This window comes from Lithobates pipiens, unplaced genomic scaffold (assembly GCF_037356315.1).
Source record: "Lithobates pipiens isolate NorthernLeopardFrog02 unplaced genomic scaffold, aLitPip1_a1.2 Scaffold_13, whole genome shotgun sequence".
Lineage (NCBI taxonomy): Eukaryota > Metazoa > Chordata > Amphibia > Anura > Ranidae > Lithobates > Lithobates pipiens.
Window position 1 is genome coordinate 326,261,953 of NW_027507718.1, and position 21,754 is coordinate 326,283,706.

Sequence of the window (21,754 nt, forward strand, 5' to 3'; positions counted from 1 at the left end):
GATCTAGAAGCTGTTAATGCTATCGAGTGCCATTCCTCAAGTTCCAGGGTCTCCTGGATGTCCTGTTCTCATGGGCCCATATAATTCAGTTTAACTGAGACATAATAGTATATATTGAAGACATGTGACCTTGAATTTTATCATATTGGCGACACATGTTTTCCATAGGTGACCTAGTTACGAGGTCACATTTACGTGAATAGGTTTGTAGGTAATGGTGTATTTGAGTATATCTAAAGAGTTCAGAATCTTTTAATTGGTGTTTTTCTATTATCAATCCTTTGGAAAGCATACCTTTTTGGTCACAAAGGTCTGCAATCCATATAAAGCCCTTGTTGGACCACCATTCAAAAGCAGGGGAGGTGAGACCCGGGTGAAATCCCCATTTCTCAAAAGGGGAGCTAATGGGTTGTGGGGCAATTTGAATTTCTGAGTCCTCGACAGTCTGTCCCAGATGCCTAGTGACAAGAAGAGGGTGGGGCATAAAATCGTTGGCCTCTCTTTCACCGGCAACCACATAATATGATAGATTGGATTGGGGTGACAGGAGTAGGATTCCATTATCATCCACAGTGCCTGGGGCTGCTGGGAATAAAACTTAGTAAGTTGGGCCAATTGGGCAGCGTAAAAATATTTCTGCAGATCGGGAAGTCCGAGACCCCCCTTCTGTTTCAGTGTAAACAGTGCAAGTCTGTTCACCCTGGGCCTCTTGTTTCCCCAAATAAACTGGGGAAGCTTTTTTTGGAATGTGATCAGGTCAGATCTAATAAGCACCACTGGTATAGTGTAAAACAAATACAAGATTCTCAGAAGAATATTCATTTTTATTGAGTTTAATCTGCCAAGCCACGACGGAGGGTGAATTTGACACCTGGCTAGGTCTGCTTTCTATACTGGGCAAGGTAATTGTGTAAGTATAAGGTATGTAAAGGAAGGGGCCAAATGAATTCCTAGATAAGGAAGAGCTTCCAGCTCCCAATTAAAATGGTAGGATTGTTTGAGGGTTTCTGGGTGGTACTATGCAAAGAGATGTACAATGCCCTAGATTTATCATGGTTAATTTTGAGACCCAAGATTCCTGAAAAGGATTGTAGTATTGTATATAGGTTGGGGAGGGAGGCGATAGGTGATGACATAACCATCAAGATGCCGTCAGCAAAAAGTATAAATTTTTGTTCCCTGTCTTCGCATTATATACCCCTAACATCTGGACAGTTATGGATCTTTATTACAATCGGTTCTATTGATAGAATGAATAGCAGTGGGGATAAAGGACACCCCTGCCGAGTTCACCTACAAATATCGAGGGATCGGGAGGAATATTCTCCAAGCATCAAAAGACACCGTTGGTGTGTCATACAGTGTTCGAAGGAGAGCCAGTAAGTGTTTGTAAAACCCAAAATGAGATAAAACATTAAATAGATAAACCCAGTATAGGGAATCAAACACTTTATGGATATCTAATGAAAGCAGCATGTCTAGGTCCGTTGTGGTCTCAGTCAGAATGAATGGCTGAAATTATATCTATAATTCTATGGGTCTGATCAGATGCCTGGCGATTAGGGACAAAGCCCTACTGATCTAGATGAATATATTGTGGAAGGAAATAATTTAATCTAAAGGCTAGCACTTTTGTCATGTAGCGGATGACATTTGGGATCAAATGTCACACGCTTTGTTTATTATAGGTAGGCCTAACACCAGTCTGGCCAGGCTGTGTTTAGAAGTTCTGCCTGGTCATGTGAGCGGTGAGGTGCACATTACAGGCTAGAACCAAGTCTGGTTGGATGTTTTGGTATCGGCCCTTTTGGAGTCAATCAGCGGGAGTGCCGCGGCCCGCTGAGGAGTCTGGGAGGGGGTACTTAAGTGGGTGTGGGTCACGTGTTCGGGGTTCCGGAGTTGTTGGTCAAACCCGTGTGGTCTGTTCTGGTTTCAGGACCGGTCACGGGGTGTTCGACATCCCGCAACATGTTCCTGTCAGTGGCCCCTGGTAGACCGTCTGGTCTGGGGTAGGGATCCGTCCATTCCCGAGTCTCGGAACCATCTGTTTCGAGGCGCTGTAACTGAGGGAGGATTCAAAGTGTCGGGGTGTGTTCTCGGCTTGGAGGGACACCGCAGCTCGTGGAAGTGACCAGGGAATACTCTTCGGAGGAGGGCCTGCAAGTGGCATTCTGAGAAGACCCTGGTTATTGAGTTGGAAAGGACATTGATGAGTTCACACTTTTCCAGCACCTCAAAGGAAGTGGGAAACGTTCCAGGTACAGTTGGAAAAAGGTTCCTGAATACTCCCAGTTGATTGTTCAAGTTTTGAGTCAACGTGCTGACTGCCATGATCTCTGGCTAGAGATCTGTTCAGCTTTAACGTGCCCAGCTGCGAGTGGCTACTCTCTGGGTGGAAATAGAGACTGTGTTAAACCTGCAGTTCAAGGTACCTGAGTTCTTCACCCGTGCCCTCTGTTCCATAAAGAGACTATGTTTGTGAAAGTTCTACTGAAAAATAAACCTTTTAAAAGGGACTTTATCGGTGTCAGTGTACAAGTCGTTGGGTATTAACCCTGTGAACCCATAGATTCGGAGGAGCAGGCCAGGAGAAGGTAATCGGTAAGCCCATTCAGTCAAGGCCGCCCTGCAACGGGTTATGCCCGCTACAGTCACTATTTTTACATCTACATTTATTAAAGAAATTGGATGGTAATCTTCATCATCTTTTCCCGGTTTTGGTATAACGTGGATGTATGCTGAGTTTTCATGCTTAGGGATATCATTACCCTTTCTCAGGTCATTAAAGTAGGACTACAGATAGGGGATCAGGATTTTTTGATATTTCCTAATATAATGGCCCGAGAAGCCATATAGGTCTAGGGATTTAGAGGATTGTATAGTTTTTATGGCCATTCTGATCTCTGATTCCGTGAATTCTTTATCCATAAGTTTGACATGACTGTGTGTAAGCTGGGGTAGTGGAATATCTTGGAAAAATGCAACTGCCTTTATTTGTGAAAACTGATCTCGCATGTTATATAATTTCAGTGTAGAATTTATGGAATTCCTGTACAATTAGTTCAGGATTTTGTGTGGAGTGTCCCGTGAATAGTATTAATTTGGGCAAAGTGGGCGAATGTACCCAGGGTACAAATTTTCTAGCCGGCATTGCGGTAGGTTTGTCATCCATTGTGTAATATTTATTTTTTCGACCATCGAATACATTTTTCTGCTCGGTTAGTTAGACTTTGGTTTAGTGCCAATCTAGCCGCATCTATCCTATGTATAATATCAACCTGAGGGGCCCTAAGCTGCTCCTCCATGACACTGTCTAGGTCAGCAAGTTGCTTAATCTTCTGTTCCTAGACTCGTTCGGCCCTGGCCGCTAGCTGAATAAGTTTACCCTGTATAGTAGCCTTATAAGCTGCCCACTTTATTGCAGGGGACGTATCTGAGAATGAGATATTTCAGAAATAGACCTGTAATTCTGTCTCAGTTTCATCATATAGTGTGGGATCATTTAATAAGGCAAAATTAAAGCGCGATGGAGAGAGGTGTGGTTTAGTCCAAAGGCCAGTTAATGATAGTTTAATTGAGGAATGGTCGGACCAGGAGATGGACGTTATGTATGGAAGCAAGGAAGCACGTGCGAAAAAGTGGTCTATACGAGAGTGCGTATGATCTACCTGCGAAAAAAGTGCGTGTAGTCTCTAGCAGAGGGGTTTGTCTCTCGCCAGGCATCAATTAAATCCTATAAATGAAGTAGGCATGCCACTTTACTGCTGTTGGGCATTCACTTGAGAATCGTCTTAGTAGGGTCAGATTTATCCCTGAACCGAATGGAATATTACTATCTCCTCCCAGAACTACCTGTCTCTGTACTTTGGGTATTAGCACCTCAAACATCTTGCTAATGAACTACACCAGTCCAGAATTCGGGGCATAATAAGAAATAAATGAAAACAATTGGTCATGAAGGTGTCCCACTGTCATGTTGTATCAACCATTCTTGTGCTTGACTATGGTGATGGGTGTGAAAGGGGTCTGTTTAAAGAAACAAACTGCCACCCTCCCTTTTTTTTCTGGGCCAGAGGACAGATTTTTATATATATATAATGTTACTGAAAGCCTTCAGTATTATTCAAGGGATGAGAACATAAAGTGAACCGGTAATTAAAAAATGATTAGAAACATAAAATAATAAAAACTTGAGGGCAGCGCTTTTGGCCATAGGTGGGTATAAGCCTTTCTAAGGACAAAGGATAGGGAATACATGTTTTTACATAAACCACCTAATGCACTGAAGCAGTGCATGCATGGGGAGTATCTTCCTTTCCTCTTATAAACAAGCAAAGGATGCATAGTAAAGCCAACACTGGGAAGGAGGAAAATGTAGGGAAGAGGTGTGGGTTATACTCTCTCCTCTTGTCCTGGAATGCATGCCAAACTTTTCTCACTGATTCTCTGTCTTTTCTTACCATATTTTAATATTGCTTTTGTGTTTTTTTCCCTAGCCATTCATCATGGGAGAATAGGGTGTGTGTGTGTTTACGTCTAACTAAGGATGAGCTCAGGCGTGTTCACAAACAGCACGTGCAGAGCCCGAAAGGAGCGCTAATCACAAGCAGTGAGACATTTCCCGATCTCTGCAGCCGTGCATCGGGACAATGTCTCACTGCTTGTAATTAGAGCTCCGCAGTGCGGACTTCCTGGCAGGCTCTGCACGTGCTGTTTGCAAACATGCCTGAGCTCATTCTTACTTTTAACCCCTGCACCCTGTGTGTTACTTACTCCTAACCTCTGCACTTACTTGCTGTTACACATTCCTGGCCCCTGCACTCTACATTACGTACAGAGCAGAGTAAGCTCTATGTGCAAAAAAGAAAGCCTTTAATGCCAGGGATACTTGGTGAACCCCTAAATTGCTTAAGTATTGCTTTGGGACAGACTAGCATTGGTTTTATTTCATTTTTATTTAACTAGTACTGAAAACTTGGATTTAGCTATAGGCTATTATACAACACTGCTTTTTCAACCATGTCATTAAACAGAGAGCGCAGGGAAAACTTTTCCTATAATTACCAAACTAAACAACAGCCCTCTTGCATAGCTCAACCGCACCTTACACAAAAAAGGATGAATGCATGCCGTTAGAATTACAAAGCAATATCATTTTACCTGTATATGTTTCTAACTCTGTAAGGCTTTCCTTGTAGATGGAAACCATCTCTTCATAATGAGTTATGACGTTTTGCCGCAGGTTGTCCCAATGTGGAGAGAGATCACCAAGTTCTTTTAGTTCTTCAATTCTGGTGAAGGAAAAAAAAAACAAATCAAAAATAGCACCAATATGAAGGTTTTTTTTTAAGCTGCAGCTTCTACATTAGGAAACGTTAACATATAAAAAACATGTCTGGTTAAAGCTCTGGTGCCCAACCAACAGCCTAGGAGCTACATACTGCCCTTAGGTACTTATTGTACAGCAGCCAGAAGTCCATGATTTACAGTGGTGTGAAAAAGTGTTTGCCCCCTTCCTCATTTCCTGTTCCTTTGCATGTTTGTCACACTTAAGTGTTTCGGAACATCAAACCAATTTAAACAATAGTCAAGGACAACACAAGTAAACACAAAATGCAATTTGTAAATGAAGGTGTTTATTATTAAAGGTGAAAAAAAAATCCAAACCATCATGGCCCTGTGTGAAAAAGTGATTGCCCCCTAAACCTAATAACTGGTTGGGCCACCCTTAGCAGCAACAACTGCAACCAAGCGTTTGCGATAACGTGCAATTAGGCTTTTACAGCGTCCTGGAGGAATTTTGGCCCACTCATCTTTGCAGAATTGTCCTAATTCAGTTACATTAGAGGGTTTTCGAGCATGAACGGCCTTTTTAAGGTCATACCACAACATCTCAATAGGATTCAGGTCAGGACTTTGGCTAGGCCACTCCAAAGTCTTCATTTTGTTTTTCTTCAGCCATTCGGTGGTGGACTTGCTGGTGTGTTTAGGATCATTGTCCTGCTGCAGAACCCAAGTTCATTTCAGCTTGAGTACACGAACAGATGGTCGGACATTCTCCTTCAGGATCTCTTGGTAGACAGCAGAATTCATAGTTCCTTTTATCACGGCAAGTCTTCCAGGTCCAGAAGCAGTAAAACAGCCCCAGACCATCACACTACCACCACCATATTTTACTGTTGGTATAATGTTCTTTTTATGAAATGCAGTGTTCCTTCTACGCCAGATATACTTGGACACACACCTTCCAAAGAGTTCCACTTTTGTCTCATCGGTCCACAGAATGTTGTCCCAAAAGTCTTGGGGATCATCAAGATGTGTTGTGGAGAAATTGAGACGAGCTTTGATGTTCTTTTTGCTCAGCAGTGGTTTTCTCCTTGGAACTCTGCCATGCAGGCCATTTTTGCCCAGTCTTTTCCTGATGGTGGAGGCATGAACGCTGACCTTAACTGAGGCAAGTGAGGCCTGCAGTTCCTTGGACGTTGTTGTGGGGTCTTTTGTGACCTCTTGGATGAGTCGTCGCTGCGCTCTTGGGGTAATTTTGGGCAGCCGGCCACTCCTGGGAAGGTTCACCACTGTTCCATGTCTTCGCCATTTGTGGATAATGGCTCTCACTGTGGTTCGCTGGATTCCCAAAGCTTTGGAAATGGCTTTATAACCCTTTCCAGACTGATAGATCTCAATTACTTTCTTTCTCAATTGTTCCTGAATTTCTTTGGGTCTCGGCATGATGTGTAGTTTTTAAGGATCTTCTGGTGGACCTTACTGTGTCAAGCAGCTCCTATTTAAGTGATGCCTTGATTGTGAACAGGTGTGGCAATAATCAGGCCTGGGTGTGGCTAGAGAAATTGAACTCAGGTGTGGACAACCACAGTTATAGTATGTTTTAACAAGGGGGGCAATCACTTTTTCACACAGGGCCATGATGGTTTGGATTTTTTTTCACCTTTAATAATAAACACCTTCATTTACAAATTGCATTTTGTGTTTACTTGTGTTGTCCTTGACTATTGTTTAAATTGGTTTGATGTTCCGAAACACTTAAGTGTGACAAACATGCAAAGGAACAGGAAATGAGGAAGGGGGCAAACACTTTTTCACACCACTGTACCTGTCTAGGTCTTTACAGTGAAAGAAAAACATTAGACTGCTTCTGTCCTGGATGCAGGTCCTTCAAATATATGAACAGGTTATGGGCCTATCCATTAAGGGAACACCCACAATTCCCCTTCTCTCTATACTTCCAGGGTCAATCTTAAAGGCCAAGAAAGGCCTTCTCCACTTTTTTCTTATTGTCGCTTGAAGAGATATGTTAACCCTCCTATCAGGGAATGGGTTACTGAAATCACCTATTTACAATGCATGGGAGAATTGATGGCATAAATCTGATCAATACTTCTCCACTTGAAGTGATTAGAAGGCCCATGGACTCTCCTTCTAAGATTTAGACATCATGGTTGCGTCTTCTCAGTGGCTCTCCCAACCCTTCTTTTTCTCTTTTCCTCTCTTCCTTTAATCCCACCCACCTAAACTTTCTCCTATTATCATATATCTCCCCCCTACTGGGATCCTTACTGGAATTGTTATCTTTGGTCGCAATAATCCAGAACATACACCCCAACACATTTGCATTTTGGGTTGTTGAAAATGTATCTTGAACTCTCTATGATCAACCATTGGCTGTGCTTCTATACTTTACTTTCTATGGAAAATGTTCATTAAGCTTTTACTATGCAAAAACAACTGACTTCTGCAGTAACATATCTCTAGTCTATTACTATCTCCTCAGATAACCCAATATGGACGGGCGGAAGTGTTAATCTTATCAAAAAACATCACACACAAATCTAAATGAGTGAAAACATCAGTAATAAAATATTACTATAGTGTCACAACTATTAAAGTGCATTGACATAAAAGCCCATCAATGTCCAAAATAAATGTGCTTTAATGTCCTAGTCAACTTGCTCCACACACTTCAAGTATTGCAGCAAACCAGTGCTCCTCCATGTGTCCACACCACAGCCCCCTTTAAGACTGTAACTCACCAATTCCTTAGACCCAGGTTTTAAGTGGGTCTAACAAAACTTCAATGGATTCCCAGACCAGATAGCGGTGTAGCCAACTCCCTTGTGTTCCCCTTCACTGTCTGATATATCTCCTGCAGCAAGTCTCATTCTCCAACCACTCTTAAAGCAGTAGTAAACCCAAACGCAACCATTTATTATATTGCAGTTTACCAATTCTTAGATGTGATGGCTGTATTTGTTTCCTTTGTAAGACTTTTATTTTTTTCTATATTCATCTGGTGATCCAGCCAGCAGAGTGTATCAGTTTACATGGATAAGACAAGCTGCTTAACAATTGCAGGGGTGATTACAGTGACCAGCTTTTATTTATTCATGTAAAACCTTTATTGCAAAAGGCTTGCTGTAAGTGATTAAAATGTGTAAATGGGAGTTTGGCTTCAGTTTGTTAGTGTATCCAAATATGCTACTACATTTAACACTACCCCCCCCCCCCCTGAATCACAATGCTGCTGTCTGCTGTGCCTTCTGTTCTCATTTGTCATTCAGAGTTCAGCAATACAGGAGGTTTGTTACTGGACAGATCAGCAGGTGAAAACAGAGGGGAAAAAGCCAAAGAAAAGAAATAGAGCCACCACATGCAATGATGACTAATCTCCAATATAATACATTTTTGGTTTTGAGTTTAACACTTTAAAACATTTCTGCAGTCTGAGCTCCTTTTGTAGCACACCCTAAGCCTTTGACTGTCTCCTGTAGTATGCCCACAGTCTCTCGCAGTCTTCTTTAGAATTATGTTAAATAATATGTGCAATCTTTGGTGATGGGCCACATGTGAGACCCCTTATGCTCTACAGACGGAGCATCAATGGTCTAAGGGGTGCATAAAACATACCAGATTCCTTTTTTATCCAGCTAGGTGAAAGTAAAGAAAAATGGAAATAATATTATAGCTGAATGATTCATTTAAGGATAAAGTTGCCCAATGAAGATTTACTTATCTGGTTATGAGGTACTTTATGTGTTGTGTTAAGAAAATTCTGGTGCTAAATGTCTTGTTCATGCAGATTTTCATTTGCTTGCTTTGACATCGTTCATATGTTAAAGGAGAATTGCAGCTAACTATTCCTTCCTACTATTTATCAGTCCTTCCTGCCAGTCAAATGTGAAATATGCATTATGATACAGTCCTGTTTAAAAAAAATTCAAGTGGATGCATTTATTCTAATTCCTGCTTTGCTGGCACCAAGACATTCATTTTATTGTACAAATCTTGAAATTCAAGCAGTTTCACTGGCAGATATGCATGCAATGTACGAGCAACATAATAAACTAATTTGAAATTGCCAAGGGAATGCAGTTTAAACCTTGATACACACATGAATCTCTAACTTGTATTAAAACTGCATCAAACAGAATGTGCCAGGGGCTATAAAGGAATACTTGCTTTGATAAATATGAGACCTTTACAGTTTAGAAGCCACATAAAACAAAATCTCCTATTTGACCGACATGCTAGTCCCATAGCAATTATCCAAGCTTGTCAAGCACCCAATAAGTGCATTGCATGTCAGAATTTGTATTTTTAAATGAACCTGCTCTCTCTCTCTCTCTATATATCTCACAACAAAGTTGTAATGTATTCTCTGAGTGCAGTCAGATCACAGGAGCCATGACACAGATTACTAATGTTAGCGCCATAGGGCGTTTGGAAGTCCAACAACCAACTTACAGTATATGCTTCACGTAACCTGTGCAGGACATTTTCAAAAGCCCAAGGAGCAGCATGATGACCTCTTTTTGAAAGAGGTCCAAGCTCTCCTAACCTCTCAATAATTTAATAATGCTTACATCCAACCTTCACAGCTGGCATCTCTTAGAACACATCGAAAACTACAGGCAAGACTCTTATCAAATCTATCTTTGCTTCTAATACTGAAACTGTACAGATGGCTCTAACATATGCTAAATAGACACTACCGATTTCTTGACTAAGCCTTTTTGTAGTAAGGTAGGAATAAAAGGAGTGTCATCTTCCAAACCACAAAAAAATAAATAAAAAGCATTATGGAAAATGCTCCAAGGCACTGAATAATTGCCTTGTTCAACACAACAGTACCGTACGTATGCGCAACCTATTGCATTAGGTTGTGCACCCAAAACCTCTGATACGTGTGTGTGTGTATATGTATATGTGTATATCTATCTCTCTCTCTCTCTCTCTCTCTCTCTCTCTATATATATATATATATATATATATATATATATATATATATATATATATATAATATATAGATAGATAGATACACACACATACAATAAAGTAGCCTCCATGGTGCTGACTGCATGTGGTGAGAGGTTAAGATGTGTCGTTCAGCTCAGCACTCCTGGCAGGCAACTAATTTGGTCCCAGCGGCTTAATGGTCAGCAGTTTCTGGAATTCCTAGTCCTCATGATCTGTTCCTGAATGGCTCACCCTGGCAGTAGGCCCACATGGCAACATTAGGGGGATGAGGCCTGAGGAAGGAGCATGTATGCTCTTAATGCGCTACATCCATCGCAGTCTCTCTGTCCCCCTGGTGATGCTCACCCAATCTCCCACCCACTGCCCCGGAGCACTGGAAACCACGAGCATGGCCGGCAACGTGGGAGGCCGCAGAACCCAGCTCTCCACTCAGAGGGACTTCACTGCTTGGCCTTTTTAACAGGCCAATATATCTGGTTTTATCCTGTAAGGGCAATACCAAATAAATGTTCCTTTTGCTTTGTATACTACACTTAGACTTGCTCTGCTTCTCTCCCATTCTCCACATGGCAGCTTTGGGTTCTGGTGTGGCTGAATAACAGTCCTGTAGTCCCTGATGTGTAACATATACCCCGCATTAGGTATGCACTGCTCCAGGTCCCCACACACATGAAACGTCCACACCAGCTTAGTCTCTCAACCCTTGATAGCAGGTCCTTACTTGCTGGCTCCAACCTTAGGCTCCATTCACAATTTGCAATTTGCAATCATAGGCAAAATCACAACGATTCTGCCTGTGATTCCAAATCACATGGCAATCACAGCTCAATGCACCACATGTGTTTGAGTGCCATTATCTTTCAATGGTACCCTAAATGCAATTGTTGCACGGCAAACTGGCCTTTAAAAATTGCATTAAAATGGAGTTCCGTCTGAATTTTTTTTTTAAGTCAGCAGCTACAAATACTGCAGCTGCTGACTTTAAAAAGAACACTTACCTGTCCAGGGCACGCGCAATGTCCTCACCCGAAGCCAATCCATCCCCTCAGCTCCAGGTGCAGGCACCGGCATTGCTAGTAAGGGAATTAGGAAGTGAAGCCTCGCAGCTTCACAGACTGGTTCCCTACTGCGCATGTGCGAGCCATGCTGCGTGTTCTGAGTGGTCCCTGCTGTCATCTGGGACCCGTGTGTCTCCCAGAAGACAGCAGGGGGGACGGAGGAGGAGCCGGACATGGAGTAGATCACCGCGGATCCTGTGGCAATCTTTTGCCAGAAGTGGGAGCAAATACCTGTATTAGACAGGTATCTGCTCCCCCTCCCCCCTGAAAGGTGACAAATGTGACCCCGGAGTGGGGGAGGAATCCAGACAGCGGAAGTTCCATTTTTGGGTGGAACTCCGCTTTAAGCTTGTCACTTGAAAAAGAGTTGCCCTAGGTGGTACCCAGAATCACATTAAAATAGCACTGTCAAAATTTCGTAGCAGGAAAGGTCATTCCTGGTATGCAATAATGCGAACAGGGCCTTAGACTGCCCCTAGTATCTCATGGAATTCCCACAAATAGTTCTGTATCCCCTCTTTGGGGCAAGAAATAGTGGCCATTAGAATCTGCAGCTCCATGAATTTTCATAGAACTCCTGCCCCTCTGACCTACATTTCCCCTAATCCTTTGCCATACCTTATTATCCAGGAGACAGAGTGAGGGAGAGGGAGGGAAGAGCGCTGTAACATTAATTACCAAATAAACTGCAATCATCTAAATCTTGTGATCTCATGGTCTGGTTATACTACTCTGCATGCAGTAATACAGCTAAATTGCAGTGCAATGCAGAGCCCAATGAATTCAAGTGGATATTGTTCGCATATATGCATTGTAGCTTTTCACATTGTGCTCACCCTATCTCCCACTTGAGGATTCAAGTCCTCAATTAAATCCTTTCTAATCAAGGCACATCACATTTGAAAAGACATGGCAGCACACATATCTGCATGCTTTATATTGCAAATTAATCAAATTGGGTAGTGAACATCTAAGCAATAATTACTGTCAGTAATTCTCATTACTTTCAGAGAATTTTTCACCGGGTGGAATGCAAGGATCTTTTGTATTTTTTAGATGTTATTTTCTTTTCACCGTTAAATGGAGAGTTTGTCAGTTAAGATAGAAAAATATATGTGCAAACTCTGCTAAACATTTTCTGATAATCTGCAACCTTAGTAGATATATGATTTTGTACCACAGCCTCCAGAAGGTACAGGAGTGCTTGCTTTAAGTATAACTACCGTATTTATTGGTGTATAACACGCACAGGCGTATAACATGCACATTCATTTTAAGAGGGAAGTTTCAGGAATTTTTTTTTTTTTTTAAATAAGGAACTTTGAAGCAAAATAGGGTTAGTGCCCATCTGCAGCCTCACAAGTGCCACCAATGCAGCCTTATCAGTCCACATCAATGCAGCCTCACAAGTGCCATCAATGCAGCAGCCTCACCACTGCCATCAATGCAGCAGCCTCACCATTGCCATCAATGCAGCAGCCTCACCACTGCCATCAATGCAGCCTGATCAATGCCCATCTGCAGCCTAGAGGGGGGGGGGGGGGGCGGGATGAGTGCCGACTGATTACATACAGTGAAAATCGCCTATGATAGGCAGAACAGTGGTCCAATGGCAGCCCAGGAGACGAGACTTCCTATTACAGAGGTCCCCAAGTAAACAGAAGATTATGACTGTATGCAATCTGACGGCCCTCACCCGCCCCCCATCCCTGTCCCCTCTGAGGCAGCTAAAATTTAAGTATTGGCGTATAAAACGCACATGCTATTTGCACCCGATTTTCATAGTGAAAAAGTGAGTGTTATACTCCAATAAATACAGTAAATGTTTAAATTTTGCATAGAGAGGGGAGGGCCTTCACTTTTCTAACATACTGTAAAGTGTAGGTGCATAGCTACAGTAATAGTGCTTCAGGATCGCATGCAAAGCAGTTTCCTATAAAAATAAAACGTTTTTATTTTCTTCAGGGCAAAAAAAAAAAGAGACCTTCCAGCAGAAAACATGACAACAGTCACATAAGGGATATCCACAGTTAGGAAAGTCCAGATGGGGTTGTTTTAGCAGCACTCAGCCAGGTGTCTACTCTGCAAGCTTCTTCTACTTCCCCCCGTGCTAGGAGCTTCCTGTCCTAAGGGCTGCTTCCTAAAGGTAAGCCTAACCCTGTTGGGACCAGCTCCTTTCCCACCTAAATATCTCTTTCAGCCGCCAAAATTCTGTGTCCCAAGAAGGAAATTATGAATGCGCTGATAACTCCTCAACCTGCACAGGTGAGAACCCGTGAGTACACAACAACCATCCCACTTTAAGGGACCACAAACCAAAAATGGGCAAGAAATAGCATCCAGAACTCATCCTCAGTGTCCTGTACAATACTTTGTTTTAAATGTTTTCAAAGAACAGAATAAGTGTACAATAAGGGTAGAATGTCAATCCACAGTCAGCCATCATACAGTATAATCCATAAACTGTTCCATAGATTAGCATAAGTGGTCCAAACCAACCAGACCACACAATATAAAAATGAAGGGACAGTAAACAACCATTGATCTTTATTGTACACTACATAGTTTGATTCTAAAGAAAGAAACTGTATAAATGATTGATATTGTTGTCTTCCTACTGTTTTGCTTGGCTAATATTGCCTTTCCTGCTGTAGGATACAGAAGCCCAAGAAATGATGAAGTGTATGATACAAGGTGTCAGGGACATCTGAAATTTGTGGTATGTCAGGAGTTAGAAAAGGGTGGAAAGCGCTGCTCTATGCTATACACTGCTCACTTTAAAGTGGTTGTAAACCCCTTTTGTTTAATTGTACTTATAGGTAAGCCTATATTAAGAGTTACCTATAGGTACTGTAAATATCGCTTAAATGTGCTGTTTATGAGATATTTACCGTATATGCAACTGCACAGGAGTGACGTTTCGGGGCTCTGGCGAGTCACACTGCCGGAGTCCGGGAAAGTCAGAGGAAGACAGGTGAAGATGGATGTGGCCTATAGTGGTGAAAACGAGGGCTTCGTTTACAGGCAAGTATTGTGATGCATACTAGCACATTATGCCTTTACCATGCAGTCAGAAAAAACAAAAACAAACGGTTTACTTCCTCTTCAAAGTATGGATTATCACAAAGTTAATTCCCCCACAGCAATTGACCACAAACACTGGTAAAATTAACCTACAGATAGGGTTTACCTAGAAATACACATTCCCACTAGTGGGTTCAAATTTGCATATTTATGAAAATGGTTATATAATAATCAAAAATGCAGCATAGTTCTTGACAATTTTAAGCTAATAAAAACGTAAACAATTTATTGCTTGACAAATTACTTGAATACTTGGAGATATCCTTGCCTAGTGCCAAAACTCAAGTTTTGACACATCTCTAAACACCCAAAACTTTGCCTACAGTCAGAAAAAAAAGGAAAATAGTATATCTTATGACTCTCATATACTGTATTTGAACCAAAAAAACTGTATGTCGTTAATCCCTAATAGAGTAAACTGGATAACTCCACAAACAGTGTAACATTTTTACAAATGTAAAGTCGAGGTGTACTTGAAAATAATGCAGTTTGGCAAAATGCACTGGTGTCAAACGATAAGGTGAATGGGTGGATGAGGGCAATTACATGTGCAAAGGCCTTTAAAGCTTTTAAAGATAAAGTAAACACCTTTTAACTACTCTGAGCATGTTCTTTTGCCAAGAAATTCTAACTGTAGCACTAACCCTAACTCTCTGTTTATAAACATAGTCACGTGATCACGATGACAACACTGACATGTCCATCACATGGGTTTATTGATCAATAAAGGGTTATGCCCTGTGCACGCGGTTTGATTTTCTGACGGAAAATGTGCAATTGGATCGTGTTGTCGGAAAATCCGATCGTGTGTGGGCTCCATCTAACTTTTTCCGTCGGAATCTCCGACACACAAAGTTTAAAAGCAGGATCTAAAATTTTCCGACAACAAAATCCAATTGTTCAAATTCCGATCGTGTGTAGACAATTCAGACGGACAAAATGCCACGCATGCTCAGAATAAATTAAGAGAACGCAGCTATTGGCTACTGGCCCGTTTATAGTCCCGACGTACGTGTTTGAAAACGTTGTTAAGAACGATTGGATTTTTCGACAACTTTGTCGGACCGTGTGTATGCAAGACAAGTTTAGCACAAAATCCGTCTGAAAAAATCTGATGGATTTTTTGTCGGAATGTCCGACCATGTGTACAAGGCATTAGAGTGAGCCTTAGATCAAGGGTTAAGACTACCCTTAAGGTTGGCTTAGTTTATCAAAAAAGCCTTGGATCATCATGACAGCATCCACATGATGATCACATGGCTTTTTAAGAGAACGACCATGTGATTTTTTATTTTTTATTTCCTTTAAGCTAATTTCACATGATGAGATTCAAGGGCAATATTTATAGATTTGTAAAAAAAAAAAAGGTGAAGTCGACAGTGTCATTTGAAACTTACAGGTAAGCACTTTGTATGTGAAATGCATCAAGGCTACTGATTCTGTCATCAGTTTGCATCAACCAATACCTGTGAGCTGGGGAACGAAGAACTGACTCCCCAGCAGCAGCAGAGATTGCTTTTGTTTTGCTCATGTGACCACTATTTCAGTGCTAGCATAGTAATCACATGGGTTTATTGACCAATAAAGGGTTAAAGTGAGCATTAGTATTAGGGTTGGCTTTGTGTATCAACAAAGCCGTTGATCATCATGCCATCACATACATGATGATCACATGGCTTTGTTGAAAAATATCTATGTGATTTAAAAAAAAAAAAATATTCACATGTTAGAGGGAAAAAAACAACAGTTTTGCTGCAAAATCAATTTCAGTAAAATCACTTTGCTTATCTCTCCCTTTGAAAATACTAGTTGCCTGGCTGACATGCTAGGCCTTTGGCTGTAATTAGTAGAGTCATTGTCAAAATGCAGATAAGGACTTCTGACTTTACCTCGTCCTTCCTGTTCTGCATACCGTACTTGTTCTGAGTCATTGATTACAAATACAGAATTTAACCAGAGAACAAGCACTAGTCTGCTGCCAAGTAAGTAGCATTTCTAGAATGAAATTCACCATGGCAGCCTCTGTACTTCTGTCATATGAAGTAAATGCTTTAAAAGCTGATAAGTAAATGTGATACAATTTGAATGCATGAGCCTTTGATCTGGCAGAACGTCCACTTAAAAATTTCTTATGAACTTCAAAACGTTGAAGTACATTGTTTTCTTCTTTTTCATGCAAAACTTGAAAGAAGAAGAAAACAAATTACATTTAAATATACAATAAAACCAATGTAATGTCAAAACTAAAAAAGCAAAATTTATGTCTAGATGATATACTATATTCCCAACGTGCTAAAAATTTAGGAAAACAGAGAAATAAAGTTTTCGCTGTTTTAGCAGCAGCCATGTAAGTGCCATCTGTTTGTTTGGTTGGGCAAGGGCTGTGAGGGGACAGAGGAGGGAGGAGGCATGAGCGGATCATCAACCAGTCTCGTTCTGTCACTCAAGCATTACAGAGCTGGGCTGAGGGTGTGGAGAACACAGACTGCCAATATTCTGTGGTACAAGGCAGTACGGCACTATCAGTAGGAAGCCTTCAATGCTGACAATAGTAGTACATAGTGACACAGCTGTCATCTTACTATAGCAGCACTGAGAAGGGTGACAACAATGAGTTAGCGTTGACACCCTAGAAAAAAAGTAACCAGTAAAACTGGTAACATTTATTAAAGTAGAACTCCATTCCATTTTCTTCTCAAAAAATTGATTGAATTTTAAAGTAACAATTTACAATCACACAAGTTAAGGGCATACAAGCGCCCCAGCAAGAAAAACAAACAGGCAAAAAAACAAAAATCAGTTTTGGGTACAAGTCAACTGGAATAATTGCCTCTGCAAAAGAAAAGGAAGAGGGACAATTTCCTCATAACCTAGGGCTTAGAACTGAAAAAGACAGAGTGGGAAGTTAGAGTAGAGTGGTGGGGAGAACAGGGAAAAAAACAGGAAAAAACGGTAAAACAGAGAGGGAAAGCATGTGCCACAGGGGAAAGGATAGGGGAGAAACTGAGTTTGGGGGTTCCCGTGAAGCAAGACCAAACAGTTGCATCAGCACAAGTTGGTGCATCTATTCACACCAAAGCAGGGAACAGTCCAAGTGCAGATAGCCATTACAGGACAACTATGGGTACCACACCTGAATAAGCTTGGCATGGGTGTCTGTGAATATGGAACACTTGGACGATTAGAGAGGAGTGCCTGGTGTCCAGAAAAAAAACAAAATTTTTTTTGAAGATAAAAGTATACAAGTTGATCCAAAATATTTGAATTTCTTGGAGGGTGGTTAACTCCAGAGAGGGATGAATATATTCGATCAGCAGCTCTGCAGTGTGCCAGCATTGTGGAGCAGAGGCAGCCATCCCCTAAATGCGTTGGCTCCACTTGTATACTTTTAGCTTCAATAAACAACTCGCAGCAGCAGTTCAGCGTCTTCCAACCAGACTAATGAATATGTGTCAGGGCTGGGCTCAGCCCTTCCTTCTCAGAGCTGGCCGCTCAGCTGTCAGCTAAATGCCAGCTCCTATCTCTCCACAGTTACTCAGCTGTTGATGATATCCTGCTCGTCAGTCATGCCTACTTAAGCCCTTCAGCCCAGTGGATCCCTGTCTTCACCTTGGTCAACATCACAGAAATGATCTCCTGCGATCCTGTTCAAGACTTGCTTTGCCAACATCCCTTCTGGCTCCAGATCCTGCTTGCTGTTCCACTACATTGATCTCTGACTTCTGGCTTGGCTGACTATCCATTCCGGTTACTGAACTTTGGCTATGTTTTGACTACGTTTGTTCTCTTTTTCTTTTATTATTAAACAAGTGTGCTTTAACTGTACTTCTGTCTCGGCCTGATTTAATTGTTTCTGACAATATGAAAGTAAGCTTCTCATGTATCATATTCCCCAATGAGCCTCTGCTTGAGTTTAGCAAAGTTGAGTGATGGTTGTCTCCAGGCTCTAGCTAGTGTCTACTGAGTTGTTAGGAACACAAATCCCACCAGCCTCCACTCATTCTTAGTAAGAGATAGGGATCATTTATGCAGTAGGGCTTCCCACTGGTTAAAAGTTAACATTTTTGAAGTGTTTAGTTGTTTAGTTGTGATATAGGGCAGTAATTAATTCATGTGTGGGTCAGTAACTGGCTTCATGACCATGGTAGCCCTCAGGGACACTGAGGAAAGGGTTGTCCGGTTTTCAGGTGATTCAAGATGCTCTGTGAGGAATGAGACATTCAGAAAACTTCTTGCAGATGAAGGAGGTAAAGCTGTCCATTCAAGGCCTTTTTTTTCACCTTAAGGCTAGGAGTGGTTGTTTTGATCTCTTTCACCATAACATAAGCATCCATGAAGACCCAACATTGGGCAGAGACAACATGAGGTTGCTTGCTAAAGAAAGCCTGGGTCTGAGTTGTGGAGAAAGGACTCAAGACAAAATAAAGATGAATCAAATGGTGTTGTAATTCAGCTAGTACTTCCAGTTGGCTATTAGTGTGACTATGGCGATTTGTATGCAGGGCTATGGGGTCATGTTGCAGTGTGATGCAATGTAGGCTCTTTGCCAACAGAGCATGCTTTGTTACTCTGGGCATAACATTTCTGATTAGCCCAACACAAATTAGTAGACAGAAATTTGGATCAGATGGTTTTGTTCATCTTGGATAGTATGTCTCCCCAGGTTTATTTTTTGCCACCTGGGGAGACATACTTTCACTTTGTGTCCCATAGCCAAAACAGGAAGTAAGAAGAAATTCATGCAAATTTGGGGGATCCCTTGGGGCCACCCCAGGTCACCAGAACTAGTGTCCCCATTGGAAGATTTCCCCTCTATTATTATATATAGGAATTTGCAACAGAGTTTGTTAAAATCCTTGCAATATACACTGATCACCTAGAGGTAAATGTTTTTTCTTAACAAAAGGGGAGTTACTCTTTAGGCCCCAACAATGATTATACCGTAGTTATGAATGATGGAAAACTATACTGTATGTCTTGCAAAGGCTGATGAATTGGACTGCTAAGAAAAACTCAGCTTTCGTGGCCAGGAGTTAGAACCCATGCTTTGAATATAACACTATGCACATGTCTATATTCAAGTTACTTAAAAATCTCTAAAATGCAACAAAAGTAATCATCCTCTTGGAAAAAGGGCAACATTGAAAATGATTTTGTGCAAAAACTGTGACTTGGAATTAGACACACATTTTTTAATGTTGCGCATGAAACAAACAACCATTTGTTCAGTACATTTGTGTTGGCCCTAGAGAGGGCGAGACTGGCTGTTATTGCAAAATGATTTAATCTTCAGCACTGACTAGACAAACAAGTTCACTCTACTGAACAATAGATACATTCTGTCTGCAAAGTCTGTTGGATGCTAACTGTAGACTTTTCAATGGCTTATCATCCATCTCCGTTTTTGTCACATTTACGTACTATATAGTTACACTGCACGGTACAGATTTCTTTCAAAAAAAGAAATAAATTTGCAATCTGTGACAGGGTCTCTTTCAGTAATATATAAAAAGTATACCTCCACTTTTTTACAATGTCAGCACAAAGTGTTCAGATATTCTCTGTGCCCAGAAAAGAAATGTTCACATTAATGTCTGTGTGCAGGCATTACATCAAACTTCCAACTTTTCGAGATGGAAAAGAGGGACACCTATTGTCCTCTGTAGACCACAGTAAAATAAAACTGTATTATATATATATATATATACATATATATATATATATATATATATATATATATATATATATAATTTTTTTTTTTCAAATTGTTCAAATGCAAAGTGAATAAACAGAAGAAAAACCTTGATAAAATCAATATTTGGTGCGGTTACACTTTGGCTTCAAATCAGCATAAATGCTTACATTTGCACCCTTTGTACGCTTGCACAGAGTCAGAAATTTTGATTAGAGTCAGGTGTATGATTAACCAATTATATCAAGCATCTGCTAATGATCATCAATTTCATATGTAGGTTGAAACACAGTCATTAACTGAAACAGAAACAGCTGTGTTGGAGGCTTAAAACTAGACGTGGGACAGCCAAACTCTGCTACAGTACTAAGGTGAGGTTGTGGAAGACAATTTCCTTATCTCAGGTCACACACCATGGCAAGACTGAGCACAGCCACAAGACACAATCTAGTCATCAGCAAGGTCTCTCCCAGGCAAAGATTTAAAAGCAGACTGGGGTTTCACTATCCACAAAAACATAGGACCTGGGGTGCAAAAAAATGGCAGCAGGTGCTCTGGACTAATGAGTATAAATTTAAAATATTTGGCTGTAGTAGAAGGCAGTGGGTTTGCTGAAGTGCTGGGGAGCAGTACAATGAGTGTCTTCAGGCAACTGTGAAGCATGTTGAAGGTTCCTTGAAAGTTTGAGGCCACATTTCTGCAATTGGAGTTGGAGATTTTGTCAGGATCAATGGTGTCCTCAATGACGAGAAATAAAGGCAGATACTTATCCATCATGCCAAACCATCAAGGAGGAGTGTGATTGCCCCCAATAATTTTTTTTGCTGCAGGACAACGCCTCAAACATATAACCAATATTATTAAGAACTACTTCGGCCTAAAGAAGAGCAAGGAGTCCTGGAACTGATGGTTTGTATTGATTTCAAGATCATGAAGTCTGTCTGGAATTACATGAGGAGACAGAAGGATTTGAGACAGCCTACATCCACAAAAGATCTGTGGTTAGTTCTCCAAGATGTTTAGAACAACCTAAATGCCCAGCTCCTTCAAAAACAGATTTTGTTTTGAAGGCAAAGGGTGGTCACACCACATATTGATTTGATTTAGATTTCTCTTTTATTCATTTACTTTCCATTGCGTTAACTGATAAAAATGAACTATTAACAATCCTATTTCTGAAAGAATTTTTTTTAGCCATTTTTTTTTAAAACATGCCTAAAACTTTTGCACATTAGCGTAGGTTATAAACGATATTTATGTTTTGTTAAAATTGAAAGGCAAAATGGGCAGTTAAAATACATACTGTAATTTGGCAACCTGACAAAACAATTGCAATTTATATTCTGCCAGCCTTGTGTTCCAGATCCCCAGCCAGGCAGCTTAGCCAGGTTGATGATTTCACTTTCCTCTAGAGCAGATAAGGGTTCCAGATTGGTATTAACCTTTGTCCAAGCTTGCAGATGGACAAACAAAACACAGCTCTCTGACAAGGTCGCCACTCTCCTCTTTCCTGTAAACAAGTTCATAATTCTGACATAATTCTGTGAAATGCTGATTAGATGGCAGTGCTATTCCTTCCAATCCCAATGTGAGTAACGTGGTCTATGTGATGATAAGGTTAGAATACAGTCTGATAATTATGCTAGCT

At 41.0% G+C, this 21,754-nt stretch overlaps 1 protein-coding gene across 8 annotated transcripts in view; it reads right to left on the reverse strand.

The window, feature by feature from the left end:
- Positions 1 to 21,754, reverse strand: part of INPP4B (inositol polyphosphate-4-phosphatase type II B) — an 851,608-nt gene that overhangs the window by 214,470 nt on the left and 615,384 nt on the right. For all 8 annotated transcript variants that reach the window (XM_077476952.1, XM_077476955.1, XM_077476953.1 and 5 more), the window contains one exon: positions 5,161 to 5,291. In XM_077476952.1, the coding sequence (XP_077333078.1) occupies positions 5,161 to 5,291 (131 nt within the window). The remainder of the gene's footprint in view (positions 1 to 5,160; positions 5,292 to 21,754) is intronic.